Source organism: Megalobrama amblycephala, linkage group LG21 (genome assembly GCF_018812025.1).
Source record: "Megalobrama amblycephala isolate DHTTF-2021 linkage group LG21, ASM1881202v1, whole genome shotgun sequence".
NCBI lineage: Eukaryota > Metazoa > Chordata > Actinopteri > Cypriniformes > Xenocyprididae > Megalobrama > Megalobrama amblycephala.
Window position 1 is genome coordinate 11,036,237 of NC_063064.1, and position 19,522 is coordinate 11,055,758.

At 39.5% G+C, this 19,522-nt stretch overlaps 1 protein-coding gene across 1 annotated transcript in view; it reads left to right on the top strand.

Annotated features, from left to right (window-relative positions):
• Window positions 1-19,522, top strand: part of LOC125256188 (inactive N-acetylated-alpha-linked acidic dipeptidase-like protein 2) — a 386,031-nt gene that overhangs the window by 27,087 nt on the left and 339,422 nt on the right. Inside the window, 2 exon segments of the mRNA XM_048171943.1 lie at window positions 13,810-13,872; window positions 14,006-14,092. Of these exon segments, the coding sequence (XP_048027900.1) occupies window positions 13,863-13,872; window positions 14,006-14,092 (97 nt within the window). The 5' untranslated portion in view covers window positions 13,810-13,862.

Below are 19,522 nucleotides of genomic sequence, written 5' to 3' on the forward strand. Positions count from 1 at the left end.
AGCCATCCTTGGTGTATATGACTTTCGTCTTTCTGATGAATACATTCGGAGAAATATTATTAAATATCCTGACGCATTCAAGCTTTATAACGGCAGTGAACAGGGTTCACGAGTATGAGCTGAAGAATGTGCATCCATCTACATCCATCCATCATAAATGTGTACTCCACACAGCTCTGGAGGGGTTAATAAAGGCCTTCTGAAGTGAATTGATGCGTTTGTTAAAAAAAAAAAAAAATCCATATTTAGCAAGTTATAAAGTAAAATATCTAGCTTCCGCTAGACTGCCTTCCGTATTCAATGTACAAAAAAAAAAAAAAAATGTTAGCCTGGTATATTAAAATCTTATACACGTTTATGATGGACAGATGTGGATGGAGGCACTTTCTTCAGCTCATACTCGTGAACCCTGTTCACTGCCATTATAAAGCTTGGATGTGTCAGGATATTTATTAATATTTCTCCAATTGTGTTCATCAGAGAAAGAAGAAAGTCATATACACCTAGGATGGCTTGAGAGTGAGTAAAGCTTGGGGTAATTTTCATTTTAAAGTGAACTAATCCTTTAAGCTTATTGTTATGGTGGCTGTTAAGCCTAAACACCAAATTTTGCCAATAAATTCAGGAGTTATTTTTTTATTTAAATACACATATTATTCAGTTCTAAAATGTAGGTCAAATGTATCTCATAATTTATAAAGAATAAATTATTTAAAATATATCCAACACTGACAGCATGTCACAGACACGCCAGGCTCTACCATCACCCAACCACAGCGCACGTCATCAACCGAGTTCTAATTACGCACACCTGCATCCCATCAGCACAGTCATCAACAGCAGCACAAAAAGCACACGCACTCACACAGTCACTGCCCGGTCTCAGTTGCACATGGTCTTACCTGTATGCTTACCTCAAGGACTCCTTCCAAGATACTTACCTGTCTCCAGCGTGTTCACAAGTCTCCTTCATTGTTCCCCGTCTCGTGTGAGTTCCTCTGTGTCTTCTTAGCTCCAGTCCATCATCTGCCTGCGTTATCTGCAAGAGAAAAGACAAGTATAACTCCAGTATCCTTATCTGCCACCTGTCACATCTGCCATCACTCACCTGCACTCCGTTTATGCTCCTGGTTGTTCAATAAACTAAACTACCTGCATTCCAGTGTCTCTGTCCCCTTCTGTACTGTAACAGAAGGTACCGCTGAACACCAGTATGAGCACCCAGGATCCATTTCAAGAGCTCGTGGACGTACTACGCCGAGCACTCTCCACTAATCCACCCGCATCTTTACCAGCGAGCACTTCCGCAAACACCGCTGTCTCTCCTTCACCACCTGCCAGTCCCATGGCCAAACCAGCGCCCTCCTCTTGTTCGGCGGAGGATTGCAACGGATTCCTCCTGCAATGTTCGCTGGTCCTTGAGATGCAACCGCACCTGTACCCCAACAACCACGCTAAGGTAGCGTTCATAATTTCTCAATTAAATGGCAAGGCCCTTCGCTGGGCTGAACCTCTTTGGTCCCAGAAAAATCCCATAACCCAGTCTCTCTCCAGTTTCATTGCTCACTTCAAAGAAGTTTTCAGAAGACCTGCCTGGGATTCTTCGATCGGTGAGCAGTTATATCAGTTGAAACAAGCATCAATGACTGTTAACGAATATGCTCTTCAATTCAGAACCCTTGCTGCCGCTAGCGGATGGAGCGAACAGTCTCTTATCACTACGTATCGTCAGGGACTGGATCCACGCGTGTGGTTGCATCTCGCTGCATACGAGGATTCCTGTGTCTTTATTGTGGATTGTCTGGGCATTACATTTCTGAATGCCCCACTCGTCCTAATCGTCCCATGGTGAGTGTGATTATTCCCTCTATAAATAAGATGAAACCACTCACCACTGTTGTAAACCTTACTGCTGCCGGTGTATCTCTTCCAGTCAGTGCCCTCCTTGATTCTGGGTCAGTCGGCAACTTCAACTTCAAGCCCTCTGCCGTCAGCTCAAGCTCAAGACCACAGCTACGCCGTCGACTTACCAGATCCACTCGGTAACTGGAAGGCCCCTCAGTAGGAAACAGGTGCACTTCAGCGCCGGCCCAATCCAGATTCAAGTGGGAATCCTCCATGTGGAGCAACTCCATCTGCTGGTTCTGGAGGAATCCACCGCTGACGTGAACCTAGGGTGCCCATGGTTGGAGCAGCATAACCCAGTCATTTCGTGGAAGACGGGGGAAATCCTGAAGTGGGGCGACAACTGCTTCCTGAACTGTTTCTCTGAGTCTCCGCTCCGAAGACCTGTCAGTCTGTGCCACGTCCATTGAAAGCCCCATAGAGAAACGTTCAATAGACATCCCTCCGTGTTACGCCCACTTCAGCGACGTCTTCTGCTCCAAGAAAGCCTCCACACTGCCTCTCCACCGGCCATGGGACTGTGCCATTGATCTGCTTCCGGGTGAGCCAGTGCCCCGCAGAAAGATTTATTCACTGTCCATCCTGGAGGAGAAGGCCATGGAGGAATATATTCAAGAGGCTCTGTCGCAAGGTTACATCCGCCCGTCTACTTCCCCTGCTGCTTCCAGCTGCTTCTTTGTGGCAAAAAAGGATGGAGGCTTGTGGCTCTGCATTGATTACAGAGCTCTCAACAACATTACAGTGAAATTCCGTCATCCACTTCCTCTTGTCCCATCTGTGCTGGAACATCTCCGAGGAGCCACTGTCTTCATCAAGTTGGACCTCCGCAGTGCGTACAACCTCATTCGGATTCGTGAGGGGGACGAGTGGAAGACCGCATTTGTGACCCCTACTGGCCATTATGAATACCTTGTCATGCCGTATGGACTTGTCAGTGCCCCCTCCGTATTCCAGGATTTCATCCATGAGGTGCTCCGGGAGTTCCTCCACAAGTCAGTCCTGGTGTACATCGATGACATCTTGATTTACTCCCGGAGCATGGCTGACCATCGCCACCACATTGCGGAGGTCCTGAAATGCCTGAGGGAATTCCACCTGTATCTCAAGGCAGAGAAGTGTACCTTCCACCAGCCCTCAGTGCAGTTCCTTGGTTACTACATCGATAGCAATGGCATCCGGATGGATGAGAGGAAGGTGACTGCTATCAAGGACCAGCCCATTCCCACGACAATCAAAGAAGTCCATAGATTTCTAGGATTCGCAAATTTCTATCGACGATTCATTCAAGGTTATAGTATCATTTCCACTCCACTCACCAACCTTCTGCGCAGTAAGCCCAAGTATCTGTCCTGGAACCCAGCTGCTACCCAAGCCTTCGAAACCTTAAAGAAGCTTTTACCACCACTCCCCTCCTGGTTCATCCCGATCCAGAGAAGCCCTTCGTCGTGGAGGTCGATGCCTCGACCACCGATGTGGGAGCGGTCTTGTCACAGCAGCAGGAGAACCCAATTAGACTCCACCCATGCGCCTTCCTCTCCTGAAAACTCAACCCTGTAGAGATCAACTATGACGTCGGCAACAGGGATCTTCTCGCCATCAAGTTGGCCCTTGAAGAGTGGAGTCTCCTTCGTTGTTCCCCGTCTCGTGTGAGTTCCTCTGTGTCTTCTCAGCTCCAATCCGTCATCTGCCTGCGTTATCTGCAAGAGAAAAGACAAGTATCACTCCAGTATCCTTATCTGCCAGGTGTCACATCTGCCATCACTTACCTGCACTCCGTTTATGCTCCAGGTTGTTCAATAAACTAAACTACCAATAAATTAAACTACTACTGCATTCCAGTGTCTCTGTCTCCTTCTGTATTGTAACACAGCAATGCTTATCAAAGTTTAGGTAATAGCGTAAACTTGTGTACTATAAATACTGTTTTGTGCAATGATAGATTGGTTGCAGTGTTATCATGTGTAAGTCGCTTTGCATAAAAGTGTCGACTAAATGAATAAATGTAATTAATCAATCTAAGTAATACTTCAAATGTTTGGTCATATATAACAATTCTTTAGAATGTATTATCCCACTGTTATGGAATGTCAGGTATCCTGCATATATATTTTTTTTTCATTGTTATTGACATTTAGAAGAGTACTGATGAGTTTGGTGATTTTTTTTTTATTTGAGTGATGCTGTCGATTGTTGAAGAACACAATGGATGTGAAGAACATTTCAGAGACTTAATACAGCTCAGTTTATAATTCCCACAGAGACTCATTATAAAGCCAAGACTGAGGGAAGCGATTAATTCAAAGGGTTTTGATATTAGTTTTAAGGGGGCAGACAGTCTATTGGAGCGTGAAAGCAAGATCTGTGAGTCGAGGATGGAAGGGAAAGGACCGAGGTGACAGGGCAGGCCGCTGTTTTAAGTTACCTCTACAGTCACCACTGAACTACAAAGTGAATCTATTCTGCTCTGAATTCATGCCATCCTTCTCATCTTCAAGCCATCTCTGAAATGGAAGGCTCCCTCAGAAAAGAATGCTCTAGCTCTTTATTCCTCTCTAGAATTTTATATGTTTTAAATATATATATATATATATATATATATATATATATATATATATATATATATATATATGTGTGTGTGTGTGTTGGTGGTTCCAACTTCTTTTTTTATTTTCTTTCAAACACACGTTCTTGTTACTTTGAGTCTTTTAGTTGTTCTGTTGGGCTCAGTTGTAAAAATTCTCCTTTTAATGTGCTGTCAAACACAGGGCCCCTGATAGTTCAAAAGTAGGTCCTGTTACTCAAATAGAAACAGGGTTTACTCTGGGGGTTCTAGGTGGGGAGGAGAGTGGTTGTTGTAGTCCACAAAAATAGTTTTTGTCATTTTGCATTTGGAATATAACTGAAGAGGTCAGAATTGCTGTTTGTTTTTGTATCATATTTTAAACAATATGTTAACCATATTCAAGGTTTTTGCAAAGTTGTGAAGTTTGACCGTTATTCACTACATAGATAATGATATCTTTACTTATTTGATGGTGGAATTTGTTGCCATGGTTATAGTTTTAGCATGTTTAGAGTAATGTATAGTGGTAACCCTGGATTTCCTTCTATGTTTCATTCTCAGGAAACAGTATGGAAATTCAATTAGAATGATAGATATATTCATCAATGGGGTGAGTCAAGTGCAGTAACCCCAGTCATGCAAATGCAGGAGCTTAGATGGCAGGCATCGGCTGTAGTGAAAGAGAGTGAGGCTACACTTGCCTGCTGATAAAGCACTTGGCGAATGCAGATTTTTTTTATTTCTTTATTTTTATTCCTTGGTTGACATATTTGCAATTGAAACAGGAAGTTTGGGTGGGACATGTCAATGGATCGTAGTTTCTTTTAAATGGCAAATAAGCTTTAGTTTACATCATAGCTGTGATCCCATGATTTGCTAAATGCTAGTCAGTATTAGGTGGCATGTAGTGGAAGGCCGAGGTATGAATTATCAATATTTTTCCACTAAAAATTTATTCTTCAAACATTATTTCTGTAAAATTTGTCATTTGAAATTTAAATCAGAAAACAAGTGCCACTAGGGTGCTAAATGGATCCGTTGTATGGAAGTATCAGAGATTTCTATTGGCTTCCAGCTTTTTAGAGACCATGTATGAACAGGACCTTTTGAGAAATACTGATAAATCAGTTCTGACAAGGTCAATGTGATTTTGCCAAGAAAGACATGTTCCTGGATCCACATATTTTGTTGATCCTGGAACAACATTTCTGTCTGAAAATTTAGTCCTAACCCTATCCCTACCCCTAAACCTATCCCTACCCATAACTTACCCCTAAAATCAAAGGAAAATGATAGATGAATAACACTGATGTAGAAGTACCTAACCCTGGTTGTAAGCCTAAAGTTGACATAAACTGTAAACTTCCCACAAATCTGACTCGTTGTTTGGAATGTTGATCCAGGAACATGTTATACTTACTAAAATCATGTTAACCTTTCTACCAATAAGGCTTTTCACATTGCACTTAACCCCATTTTTCATTGTTCTAAACCCCGCTTTTAACCCCGGGTAAAGGAACATTTCACACATTATAATTTAGAAGCAAGGTTAGCACTGCTTTTTGCTCAGGGTTATGAAACCCTGCTCCGCTTTCGCAATGTTAACCCTGCATTGCAGTTCCAAATATGCAGTGACTAGATGCTTACTAGATGCATATTCATGTGCTTTGAACAGTCATAGAAACACAGTGCATTGTATATAAATGTATATTTCAGCGCATGGAAAAATGTCAAATGGCGACAGAAAATGCATCAATTGGAGTAAAGAAGAGACCGTTTCATTCTTATCTTTATTTTTTGAAAAGAACAATTAGAAAATATATTACAGTCGGCAATGTGTAATGTGGACGCCCAATGCTAGAGCCTTTATGTAAACAGGCCACATCAATTTGTCCAATCAATGACACCGACATGGCAAATATGCAAATAAGGACGTTAACCCAGGGTTTTGGAATATACAGTGTTAAACAACATCTTATGAATACCCAGGATTAATTGTTAACTCTGGGTAAATTATAAGCTTTGTAGCAAGATAGCCCAGGATTCCGTTTATCCAGGGTTTAGAATAACCCATTTAGAATGATCACATCACAGAGTGGCGATATTTTGGTGCTGAGAAGATGGAACATCGTTGCATGTGAACAGCATATATTGGTGTATCAAAATTACAATTTTAGCATAATTTATAGTTTACTGTGTGAAAGCAGCTGCTTATATAAAAATGTAACTCAGCAATCAAGTTAGTGGCCATAACAGATTCTTGTTTGGAATATATATAGAGTGAACAGTGGAACATAAAGACGTTTCTAGAGATGTTTTCGTTAGAGTCTGCCATGAAATCATTTTTTTATGCAGTATTGACTGTAATCAGTAGTGTTGAACCAGTTTGTCAGCGTATTATGCAATGTATAGTAGGCTGATGTGATGTCTTCCACTTTTGTCAGTCAAAGCAGTGTGTTATTTTTATAATCACCAAATCACAAAAAAAAAAAAACACTACTAAACACAGAAAGCTTTCAGAAAATGCCTGTGCTGAAAAGAGTCAGGACAGACATAGCGAAATTACAAATTACTCACCTTGAAGAGGCTTGAATGAAATGAAAATTGAATTTACCATACAGTTGTATTTGTTTGTTTATAGAACAATAAACAACCACAATCTTTTACAGCAGTAATTAATCATAATCTATGCATTTTGTAACATAATACAGTAGGTATTAGGTACATTAACATTACTTAACATGAACTAACAACACATTTCGACCAAGTACGGCAAGTTATTTTTTTCTTGGTGGAATTCTATAATGTATTTTTCTTTTCTTTTCCTTTTTTTGGCTTTGTTCATAATATATCACATCCGGGCTTGCTTTATTGATAGTTTCTTGTGTCGCTGGCTCTTCATGTGTGAAGTGAGTGTTGTGCCAGATGCTAATCTCGCTAGCCTACTTGTCCACCTGTCTATAAGTGTAAGCATCTTGAAACATCGATTGGTGCTGCGATCCCATCACAGCAGATTATCAGTGTAACAAGTGACTGTGGTGGTGATGTTCTGCTTCCCACCCTCTCTTCCTGCTGAGAGCATTAACTGTGATACAAACATGCTAATGGCAGCAGCTTGAAGTAAATACTTGAAAAAGAAAAAAAAAAAACATTTGATGCAAGGTGCTAGTGCAGGTAAAACCAAATTATTGACATATTCATTTGCCACCTAAATGAGCAGGAATTTAGGCTTTTATAAATTCACTGCTGGGGAAAAAAGGTTGGTCTCTTGCCTGTTTTTAAATGGGTTTTGGGCTTTCTTTTACGCCATTATAAACCCACTTTTAACCCTGGGTAAAGGAATGTTTCCCACTTTCTAACCTTGGGTAAAGGAACGTTTCACACTTTCTAATTTAGAAGTAAGGTTAGCACCGCTTTTACCCAGGGTTAAGAAACCCTGCTCTGGAGCATGGTTAGCACTGCATTTGTGATATTAACCCTGCATTACAGATGCTTACTAGATGCATATTCATGTGCTTTGAACAGTCACGGAAACATAGCGCGTTGCATATAAATGTGTATTTCAGCGTGTCATAGGAAAAATGTCAAATGGCGACAGAAAATGCATAAATTGCCCTTAAGAAGACATTTGATTGTGTCAAAGCAGCTTTACAATGATAACTGGCAAACAATTTTGGCTGCACAGCAGCTCTTAAAGAAAATGGTGTCATTGTCCAACTTAAATAAATTCAGTATTAATTCATTCCATTGTAAAAATCAATATTTATTCATTTAGGTAATTTATCTATATATCAGCACTGGAGAAAACGGTGATGTCAACGTCCAGCTCATTTCTGTTTGCATACAATGGTGTCAATACAGGCAGATCAAAAACATTGTTAAATATAAAGTGTCCACAACTAAGCAAGCCAAAGGCGACAGTGGCAAGGAACCCAAACTCCAACAAGTGACATCAGGTGACCAACAGGTGACAAAAATGGAGGAAAAAACCTTGGGAGAAACCAGGCTCAATTGGGGGGCCAGTTTTCCTCTTGCCAACAGCGAACATTGCATGATTATGATTCAGGCAGAGTTACAGGTCATAAGTGAGATTGGGATTGCAACAGTCAAAATATTTAATCCCGTTCCATCTAGTTGAAGATCATATTCATCACATTGTTATGGGACGGGTTGTTGGGAATCTGTGCCACTGGCTGTCGTGTCTTTGAGGCCTTCACAGGGGTGGTCTAGTTGACACAATTTCTGCTGACACTTCAGGGCTATGTTGTCGTCGTGTCTAGGCACAGGTCCTCCATCTGATCTGGATACGGCCCGGATACGGCCCGGATCCAGCTGACTACGGTAAACCTCTGAATAAAAAGAGAGACTATTATTAGCGTAGATGCATTCTATGTGGTGTTGTAGGAAGTGTTCCCAGTTCCGTCTGACCTAATTTATGCAGCCTAACGATCCTTTAACGGATGTGAAAACGTAAATTGATAATGTGTTATGTGTATGCCAGGTTAAAGAGATGCGTTTTTAGTCTAGATTTAAACTGACAGAGTGTGTCTGCTTCCAGAACAATGCTAGGAAGACTGTTCCAAAGTTTAGCTAAAAAGGAAAATGATCTACCACCTGCGGTAGGGCTGGGTACCGAACTCGATACTTTTTAGGTACCGATCGAATTGCCTTGATACTACCGAGTATCGAAAAGTGTCTTGTCATTCGGTACCAAATTTCGGTACCTCAGAATGGAGCCGGGGAGAGGGGGCGGAGAAATGCTTTCGCTGTCTCGTTGATGAGCAAGTAACGTTGCGCTACATTGTTATTTATATTTATATCTAAATATATAACTATGTGCGCGAGAGAGACCCTATGTGCGAGAGGGCGAGTGAATCAACGGTTTCGTTTTCAGTTTATCTCCGAATGGATGGGTGAGAAACGGCTGTTTATGCGAGCAGCCGGTTCACTACAGATACTGTGAACAGAAAACAGAAGTGTCGCGCTGCCTGCAGAAACAGCGGAACGCGCAATGTTTTTTAGACTAGTTCTGGACAGGTACAACACACAGCAGCTTTACAGCGTTCGTTCCTCAAGTCTATGGAAACACGCGACGGCCTCAAGCTCGCCTGCACGAGCACATGCTCTGGCTCCAGAACGCGAACAATTCTGCTGGAAAAGGGGTATCAGCATCCTCCTGATACTGCCATACTGCAGATAATCGGCAGGTCGGGCCAAGTAATAAAAAATAACATTCCAATTAATGGCGGGTGGATGAGAGATGAATCATTAATGTGTTGATTTTAATAAAGACACAGAACTCTCATTTCACGGTAAGACGCAACGAACGTGCGTCACTCTTCCGCTTTGATCTTGTTAATAATTTTTTTTTTTTTTTTAGAAGAACAACAATTGCTGAGTGATTTAAAAAGAGCCTCACATACTGAATTTTTACATTGAAAACTAAACTTTATTAAAACTATTTGCACTGATTTATTGTGTTGGGTAAATTTTGTTTATTTGTGCTTTTTTATTCCCTGCAGTGGCTCAGGAGATGAGTCTTTGAGTCTGAAAAAAAGTCAACAAAGTTAAAATATAAAACCAAAGATTTTTTTGAGGTAATGTAATATTGTTAAAACAGATTTTATAAAATTGGTATCGAAAAAGGTATCGTTCAGGTATCGGTATCGAAGTCAAGGTATCGGTATCGTCTCGGTATCGAAAATTTTTGAACGATACCCAGCCCTAGCCTGTGGTTCATTTTGATATCCTAGGTATTGTCAACTGACCAGAATTTTGAGATCGCAATAGATGTGAAGGACTATAATGTTGTCAGTCCGATGATGAAGAGGAGAGGCAGAGAAGATCAAATATAAGTCCTTTTATTTAAATAAAGTAAAACAAAGTAATCCAGATAATCCAGTGGGTAGAAACAGCAACGAGACAGCATGTAGCACAAAACACACAAATACCGGACAACTGAAAGGAGTACAGAGAGTAACTTGATTACACAGTGATAATGACAACATAACGAACAGGAGTGATGATAGAATGAGTGTCCATGACAACTGATGACTGGCGGGAAACTAGGAACAAAGGAAACACAGAAAACAGGTAACTGATGAATAACTGAAAGTCCATGAAAATGAGACTAAACGCACAGATCGTGACAGCGCTACTTTTCCATTGTTTTTTTAATGTAAATGTGCGCTAGACTGACGTCTTTAACCTCTGAGCTAGAACACAACTTTCGCAGCGTCTCGTGTGTCACAGCATTCTGAAAATTTTCAACTTTTCAAATTTATTTATTAATTTATTTATTAATTACATGGCATGAAAATCAAATTTCCGCTCTAAACTCAGCTGTACTGGAAGTTTATTCAATGGAACATTTTTCTTGTATTCACTTATGAGGATTTGTTCATACAAAAGACAAGATAAAAAGCTATGAAAAATTAATAAATACAAATGCCCTTTTCTACTGTCCACTTTGTATCCTCTGTTGCAAAGATGAGACAGCAGAAAACATTCTTCCGTGGTCTATTTTGTGTGGTAAGCTCTTAATCATAATTACTGGGCTTTGGTGAATTCACTTTTTGTGTTCTTTCAGTGGCCTACAGACACAGCCAGAAATAAGAGTCCCAGTCTCTAAGCTGCTATTGATTTATTTTCAATGAGTTATACAAAGTCCTAGAGGTTGAGGACGAGGAGGAGGCCCTGGTGATGTTATTATCAAGTGCATCTAAACATTAAGAAGAACCTGGTGAACATGAGCCAAGATCCCATCATTTAGAAACCATGGGAAGTAACAGGAGACTGCAGTAGCATCCCTATTCAGCCGGCCTCTGAGATTCCCATCAGGATTTGAACAATGGGGCCACAACAATTGGCCTGAATGTTGGGCCTTCTGGTCTTTTTTTACCCAGCACTCTGTGAATGTGTAACATAATAGGGGTATGCATGTATGTTGAGATCTTTACTTTGGTAATTCAGTTATGTTATTCACTTTGAGAGCATATTTGAGGTGTATGTGCAATGAGTGATGCCATTTTTTTCCAGGGAATCTGATAGATATTGATAACGGGCAGTTGTGTAAACCGAAACCTCTTCACTTTATTAAACCATGGACCGGAGTAACCTATCAATCTAATGCATGTTCCAGAGGCTGAGCAGTCCTCAGAAGGGCTGAGGAGAGGAACGGGTGCCATCGCACACTCATTAGACCCAGAAGCCGCTCTGTGGACCCTCTTGTTAAAGCCTTCACGCCTGGCCTGTTTATTTGGGTGGCGAAAAGATTTGCATTCTACAGATCAAAAGATTTCCATATTCCTTTTAAAATGCAGTTTAGACTCAGACTCTCGAGGTGAAACATCTCCTATTCATTTTTCTCTCTCTCTAATGAGCTACGCTGTGTGCGGACCAGAAAGACAACTTTGCAATTCATAATTGTAGCTGCCCACTGAAGACGGTCGGAAGAGTTTTGTCTCACTTTTGTGAGCACGCACTACTCAACCATGAAAATTTATTTAAATACAAAGCCTTACACAGATACTTCACCCTACAATAAAATTCTGTCATAATTTACTGAAAAAAGATAAATGGAATGTTCCTTTAACATTTGCCTGACCACGAAAAAAATAAAGAAGTTTTTATAACTTATAGGGTTAGTTCACTTTCAAATAAAATTTTCCTGATAATTTACTCACCCCCATGTCATCCAAGATGTTCATGTCTTTCTTTCTTCAGTCGAAAAGAAATTAAGGTTTTTGATGAAAATATTCCAGGATTATTCTCCTTATAGTGGACTTCAATGGCCTCTATTCTACTTACGGACGGAACGCAGTGCCACTTCCATTTTTTCCGTAAGTAGAATAGGGAAGGCGTAGGACATACAGCGTAAGCTTTTTGAAGAATACGAAAGTGCGGTTTTGGCGGAACCACTTGGAAGGCGATCATTTGTTTATATAAAGCATGTACATTTACAATTTTTTTCGAAAATGTAAATGATCGTTTCGCTAGATAAGACCCTTATTCCTTGTCTGGTATCGTTTAAAGCCCTTTGAAGCTGCACTGAAACTGTAATTTTGACCTTCAACCGTTTGGAGGCCATTGAAGTCCACTATAACAAGAATAATTCTGGAATATTTTCATCAAAAACCTTAATTTCTTTTCAACTGAAGAAAGAAGGACATGGACATCTTGGATGACATGGAGGTGAGTAAATTATCAGGAACATTTTATTTGAAAGTGAACTAATCCTTTAAAGGTATAGTTCATCCAAAAATGAAAATTGTCATCATTTACTTACCTTCAAATTGTTTTAAACCTGTATGGATTTCTTTCTTCTGCTGAACACAAAGGAAGATATTTTGAAGAATGTTGGTAACCAAACAGTTGATGGACCTCATTCAATTTTTTTTTTTTTTTTTTTCATACTATGGAAGTCAATGAGCGCATCAACTGTTTGGTTACCCATATTCTTCAAAATATCTTCTTTTGTGTTCAGCAGAAGAAAGAAATTCATACAGGTTTGGAACGACGTGAGGGTGAGTAATTAATGACATAATTTTTATTTTTTATTTTTGGGTGGACTAACCCTTTAATGTGAGTTTTAACAAAACGTTCTAAGAACATGTTTTTGTTAGCTGCGAAGTGTTCAGAATTAAGGAAATGCTTGTTGTGTAGTTGATCTAGGCCTCTATTGTTTGTATTTCTTTTAGGTAACAGTAATGTCAAATTACAGGCTTGATAATGGTGTGTTTCGTTTGTCTTTTTCAGCAAGCGAAAGTGAATTGCATTAATTAAGCAGTCTAGTTATTTTAAACAAAGCATCTGTGGTTATATCACATTATTTGTTGCCCTTATCCATCATTCATTTATAAAATCACATCCATTTTTTATGATGACAAAAACAAACAAAGCAACAAAAAACATTTTCTAATATCTGATTGTCATTGTTCTTTCAGAGCCATTTGTCATCATTTGTGCTGTATCAGCATTATGAAAGTAAATTTGAGGACTAAACAAAGCAGAACGTCGATGATTCATGCCGTCGGGCCATTCTCTGGGAGTTCCACTCCTCATTGGCTTGATTGTCGTATCTGCTTACAAAGCAAAGATAAGGTCAGAATGGGGTTTCTATTCCCTTTAGGGGAAAAGAAGCTCTAGGTTTATATTTTTTTCTTGTCTTCTCGCCTTAAAATTGACATTTAAAAGTCGCAATTACTTCACAGACAGTCTAAAATCTGAACAGTAAAGTGCTCGGGCATTGTAGCGTCCCAGGAGGTGTAACTGAATCATTTTTTGCATTAAGTAATTGTTCTAACTTGCAACTAAGTACATTTTCGGGCCGGTGTGTCTAGTTTCAGCAGGTGTATGCGGCACAGCGGGGCGGAGGAGGCGCCAAACAGGTTGGATGAGTACAGGTGAGCCAGGAAGCAGCTTATGCTAATTTGTCAACATGAGAGGAAATCCTCCTTAGAGCTGCACTTGTGAGAGGGAGACAAAGCTACATGGGAACCTATTAGATAACCAATTCTCCTGTCGGCCGCCTCACAGGGGGAGAGAGAGAGAGCGAGCGAGGGATAGAGAGTGTACCTGCGATGGTGGACACACAGGGATTCCATTCAAAACCAGCCCTGCAAGGTAAATGTTTATATTGCCACCCCTCTTTTTCTCCATAATGAGCGCAATGTTGGTTTTCTCACTGCCCTATTTGAATGGGTGCTTCAGCAGGTGCAACAGGCTTCCTGAGTTGTCTGTTAGACTCGCGCAGAGAACCGTTTCCAATGGTTTTGGTGAAGTAGCCTCCTGGGTCTTCTTAGGTGTTGTTCATTAGGTGAGATGGTACATGAATCAAGAGAGCAGATGTAGTTCAGTTTCTCTTTGCTGAAGAAGCATTGTAGGCGGATGGTGTTTGAGTAAGCTGCGTTCGCACACAGTTTAACTTACAACATTAAGTGATTCAGCTTATCATCTTGGGTTTAATGTAAAAAGCTAATATCTTTTTATTTGCTTAATGGCTCCATAAGGGTTTTGTCAACACAAGCCTCATGTTGGATGTTGGTTTGTGTACTCATGGTTGCTTAGTGCATTTATGAGAGCAACACGTGGATGCCAGTGCTAAAGGGAAATGACTGCATGTGTAATTTAAAAAGTTACCGCCCTCTTTTGTGGATCTCTGTCTGTCTGTTTGTCTGTGCTGGGAACCTGTGCTTAGATTACTGCAATATACAGTCATCATTTCATTGCAAAATTATAGAGCTACTACTGTGAAAAGAGCTAGTAACTAGAAACCAGGAAATGATTTACTGTAAATCTGATGAAATCTGTTATGTAAGTTTGTGCAATGCCACAGTATTATGTATGTGTGTACTTACATTTTTATCACACCTTTGTGTGTATTCCAGTGTGTGTGTGTGTCAATCCAACATGTGTAGGCATGCAAATGTCTGTTTGTGCAGAGAGTTTTCTCAGTGGCAGTTGCTTGGTAGTATCTAGATATATATACACTACAGTTCAAAGGTTTGGGGTCTGTAAGATTTTTTTTTTCCTAAATAAATTAATACCTTTATTAATACTTAATACCTGACAGTAAAGACATTTATGATGTTAGAAATGCTATTCTTTTGAACTTTATATTCATCATAGAATCCTGAAAAAACGTATCACAGATTTCACAAAATAATGGTTCAATATTAGGCAGCACAACAGTTTCAACATTGATAATAATAAAAAATGTTTTTTGAGCAGCAAATCAGCATATTAGAATAATTTCTGAAGAATCATGTACAACTGAAGATATGAAGTTAAGGCTGCTTTGCCATTAAAGGGATAAATTACATTTTAAAATATTCAAAGTAGAGAAAAAAACAAAACAAAAACAAAACAAAACATTAAGGCCGTGTGTCCACCAGAGCGTTTTTTCCAGCTGCTAGCGTACTTTTTCAATTGTTTTCAATGGGAGCGCCGCGTTTTTTAAACGCCAGGAGCGTAACGAGGCGCTGAGCGTCTTTTTCACGCTCAAGCGCTGAGAGCTGGGCGTTTTTTACTGGTCACCTCGAGTTGAAGAATGTTCAACTTTGAGTAAAACGCAGCGCTCATCACTGTCACTTTTTAGCCAGCCGTCCAATCAGAGTGGAGGAGGGGCGGGACAAATACTACACCGGCCAACCATCACAACATTCTTGCTGTACAACATCATCAACAAACAGAGAACGGAACAAAATGGATGAGAAATTAATATTGCTGGTCTCCGAAAATACATAGCAAAGTAATTTCACATTGTGTCAACATTTTAAGTCTGAAACAAATTACCTGCAAAATCAGTTATAAGTAACAGTGCCGCGGATATTCCGTATCATAGCAACAAAGCGTCTCAACGAAAAAAAAACGCTGCGCTGCGCTCTCAAGCGCTCACAGATAGGCGTTTTAAGCAGAGCGCCTAGCGTTTTCAGCTGGCTAAAAACGCTTAGGTGGACACACGGCCTAAAGGGTTAGTTCACGTCAACGGTTTTAACAATGTCTTTAGTACCTTTCTGGACCTTGAAAGTGTTGATTATATTGCTGTCTATGGACGATCCATATACCTCATGGATTTCATCAAAAATATCTTAATTTGTGTTCCCGAAGATGATTGAAGGTCTTACAGGTGTGGGTGAGGGTGAGTAATTAATGACATAAATTAAATTTTTTGGTGAACTAACCCTTTTGAATGCTAGTGAATGTTGCTTGCAATTTTTTTTTTTTTTTAATTTCCTAAGAGTACTTGGCTAATTTGGAAGAACCACCAATGGAGAAAGATACTTTTTGGCAGCATAATGGTATAGTTACAGTATCTAGCAACAGAGGATAATTGCTAATGCTAAACAGCCAAACTCTGAATCCATTCTATGGTACAGTATGCCATTTTTATTTCCTCTCTCACTATTATACTTGCATTCCAACCAGGTAGCTCATTAATTCAGGCCTTTTAATCTCAGAGGTGGACAATAGTGGAAATGTGTGTGTGCGTGTCTTGCCTTTGCTGTATGAAAGTCAGGTCACCTTGTCCACACTTGTTATTTTGATGAAACACACTCCTCTTCCTGTCCAGCCCTAAAGGTCAGAGGTCAAAAGGTGTACACCTGATCGGTTTTAGCAATCACATTCATTTCCTGTGTAACTATATCCCAAAGAACAGACATGACGATGACTCCTCAGATCTGAATCATATGTGTATCTATATTTAGTACCTTTTTTTTTATTTGTTGTGTCGACGATAAGGAATAGACATACAGCTGGTGGTGAGGAAGCAATGACCCATCCTTGCCCTTGCCTTCTACCTGCTGACACACTGCTAAAAAGACCACATCATCTTTCCTTTACCACACATATCACCCCCTTTTGTTCACCCCTTCCTTTTGAAACTTGATCTTTTGAATTTCAAAGGCAGAGAGAAACCAATGCTCCATCATGGTATCTGTACTCTTGTGGGACATCCTTTGTTATCTGTCCTCAGAATGGTTGTTCATTGGCCATTGATAAGCACAGCTCAGAACACCTTTGGTTTACAAAGGCGTACAGAAATATACCTCATTTCTTCTGCACCTGTTTCAACTCGGTCAGCACATGGAACAAAAAGGATGGACGTCTACATGGGCTAGGTGGAACATGGTGACCTTCTTCTTAGTTCCTCAAAAAAGAAAGGGAGAGATAGACTTTCCTGTTTTAAGCACAGAGGGACGAAGAGTCTTTCCTTTAAATAGGGCATTTTTCATTTTTCGCATTTTTTAAATTTAAAATAAATTACATTTAATTAAATTTAGGATATAAAACATTCTATAAAACAATTAATGTCTTTAAATACTAGCTAATTGCATTGTGCAAAATCAAGATAAAAAGACAATTTTTAATTGCGATTAATCACATACTTATTGTGAAATTAAGCATACATAATTTATCTTGTTTAACGCGTTTATTTTGTCATCATTTGCTAGTTGAAGTAAACTAACAGACTTAAGGATGATTTTCACAAAACTAAAAATATTTTCTGCAATTATTTTTTAAGGTAAATTTAGGTGTCTTTCCAAAAACACCAACGCGCACACACACACACACACACACACACACACACACACACACACACACACACACACACACACACACACACACACACACACACACACACACACACAAACAGGACATTACAGAACAAACCTTTTCAGAATTCACAGTGTACAGTATGTGTAGAGTGCAACAGCAAAGAGCTTGTTTAGAGCTTTTTAGAGCATGTTTACATTTTAGGCATGTCAAGTTGTGATACTGCACAAAATGTGATGCATGGAGATGCCAAAAAATAAATAAATAAAATAAAAAACCTTAACCAACCGCCTGGACATGACTGCATATGCCTACTACAGTACATGTACATGAATCCATTCAGAATTACTAATGTGTGCTTTACTGGACTCATGTGTGCTTACTGTATGACTCTTGTACGTCACCGCAATCATCTTTACCTTGATTACAATCAGAGGCTATAGATATAGAAAGACGGTTCACTCCTGTTACATATGGATGGGAGAAACTGCAATGTGCAATATGGCGGAATAGTTGCTTGCACTATTGTAAATGCTCAGTACGATAAAGCATTGAATTTAAATTTATATTTAAATAAATCATATTAAATTTATTATTCACAATTATTTTATTTTATTTTACAGCATGAAAAACAACAAATTAAGAAATGCACCATCATATGCAATATTTTGATTGATTAGAATAAGTTTATAATTAATTTAGAATTACAGTTTTTTTTCGATTGCTAAACGACAGTGGGCACAACTGGAGTCACGTGTGCAAAACTCTAACTACAGTCTGCACAGCAGCAGTTCATGTGGACCAAACTCTAGTTCGTTTTTCATTGCTTGAACACAGTTTTCAAAACTCTACACACTTATCCCATGACTTTAACCACAACCTGCACAACACTGTGGATTTACAGCACTTTGTTCAAATGCTAACACACTGCTGTCAAAACTGTGAACCACACATTCAAAACAGAATAGATTTCAGCCTTGTGCCTTTCAAACGCTGCTGAGTGCAATTTCAGCTGAAAGCCTAAGCAGGTGTCTTGTTTTAGACTTGTTAGTGAACACACACACACACACACACACACACACACACACACACACACACACACACACACATATATATATATATATATATATATATATATATATATATATATATATATATATATGATATAATGTAACTCATTACTGTAATTCCGTAAATTACTACAGACTATTGAAGCAAACTGCTCATTTTCATTTACCTTAAAGAATTATGTTCTAAAAAATTAAATAAATCATGTGAAAGAATGTCACTCTTTTCTTTGAAGAAAATATTACTTTGTATGAAGTCACTGAAATTGTTCAAACTGTAAAGATGAAAAGTTTGTATTTTCTGTGTTGGTGTTTGATGCTAGTGTTTTTACTCTCAGTGTGTTCTAAGTGACAGTGTGTGTTATGTCAGTGAGGGTTGTGCATAGTGTTTGGCTGCACTGAGCCTGTTTTGAGCCATGTGTTAACTGTTTAGCTCAGGTGACTGTTGGTAGTGCAGACTGTAGTTAGAGTTTTGCACATGTAGCTCCAGTTGTGCTCACTGTCGTTTAGCAATCGAAAAAAAACTGTAATGTAACTTGCAAAACACAAGCAGACGTTAATATTTAGTGCACTTCAGTGATTTATACAATACATTCAATTCTTTTCACTGTTCTTGGCTTTATTTTGGCATCTGATGTGTGTTCAGTCCAGTATTTATGCTGTCAGGTTCTGCTCAGTGCGTCCGTCTCTGTTAGAGATCATTTTTAGAGTTGTGCATTATCACCACAATAGGTCACCAAAACAACCTGACTCAATTCACACCGTGTCACCTCACATTTCCCGCTCCGCTCTCCTCCGGGGAATCAAACAGGGAGAAACATTCTGTTCAGACCAGTTGTAGTTGGGATAGGCCTGGCAGGACAAATGAGGTGGTGTCTACTATTTCAATAGAGCAGCTGTAAATGGTTGTTTGTTACGTTACAGTTAA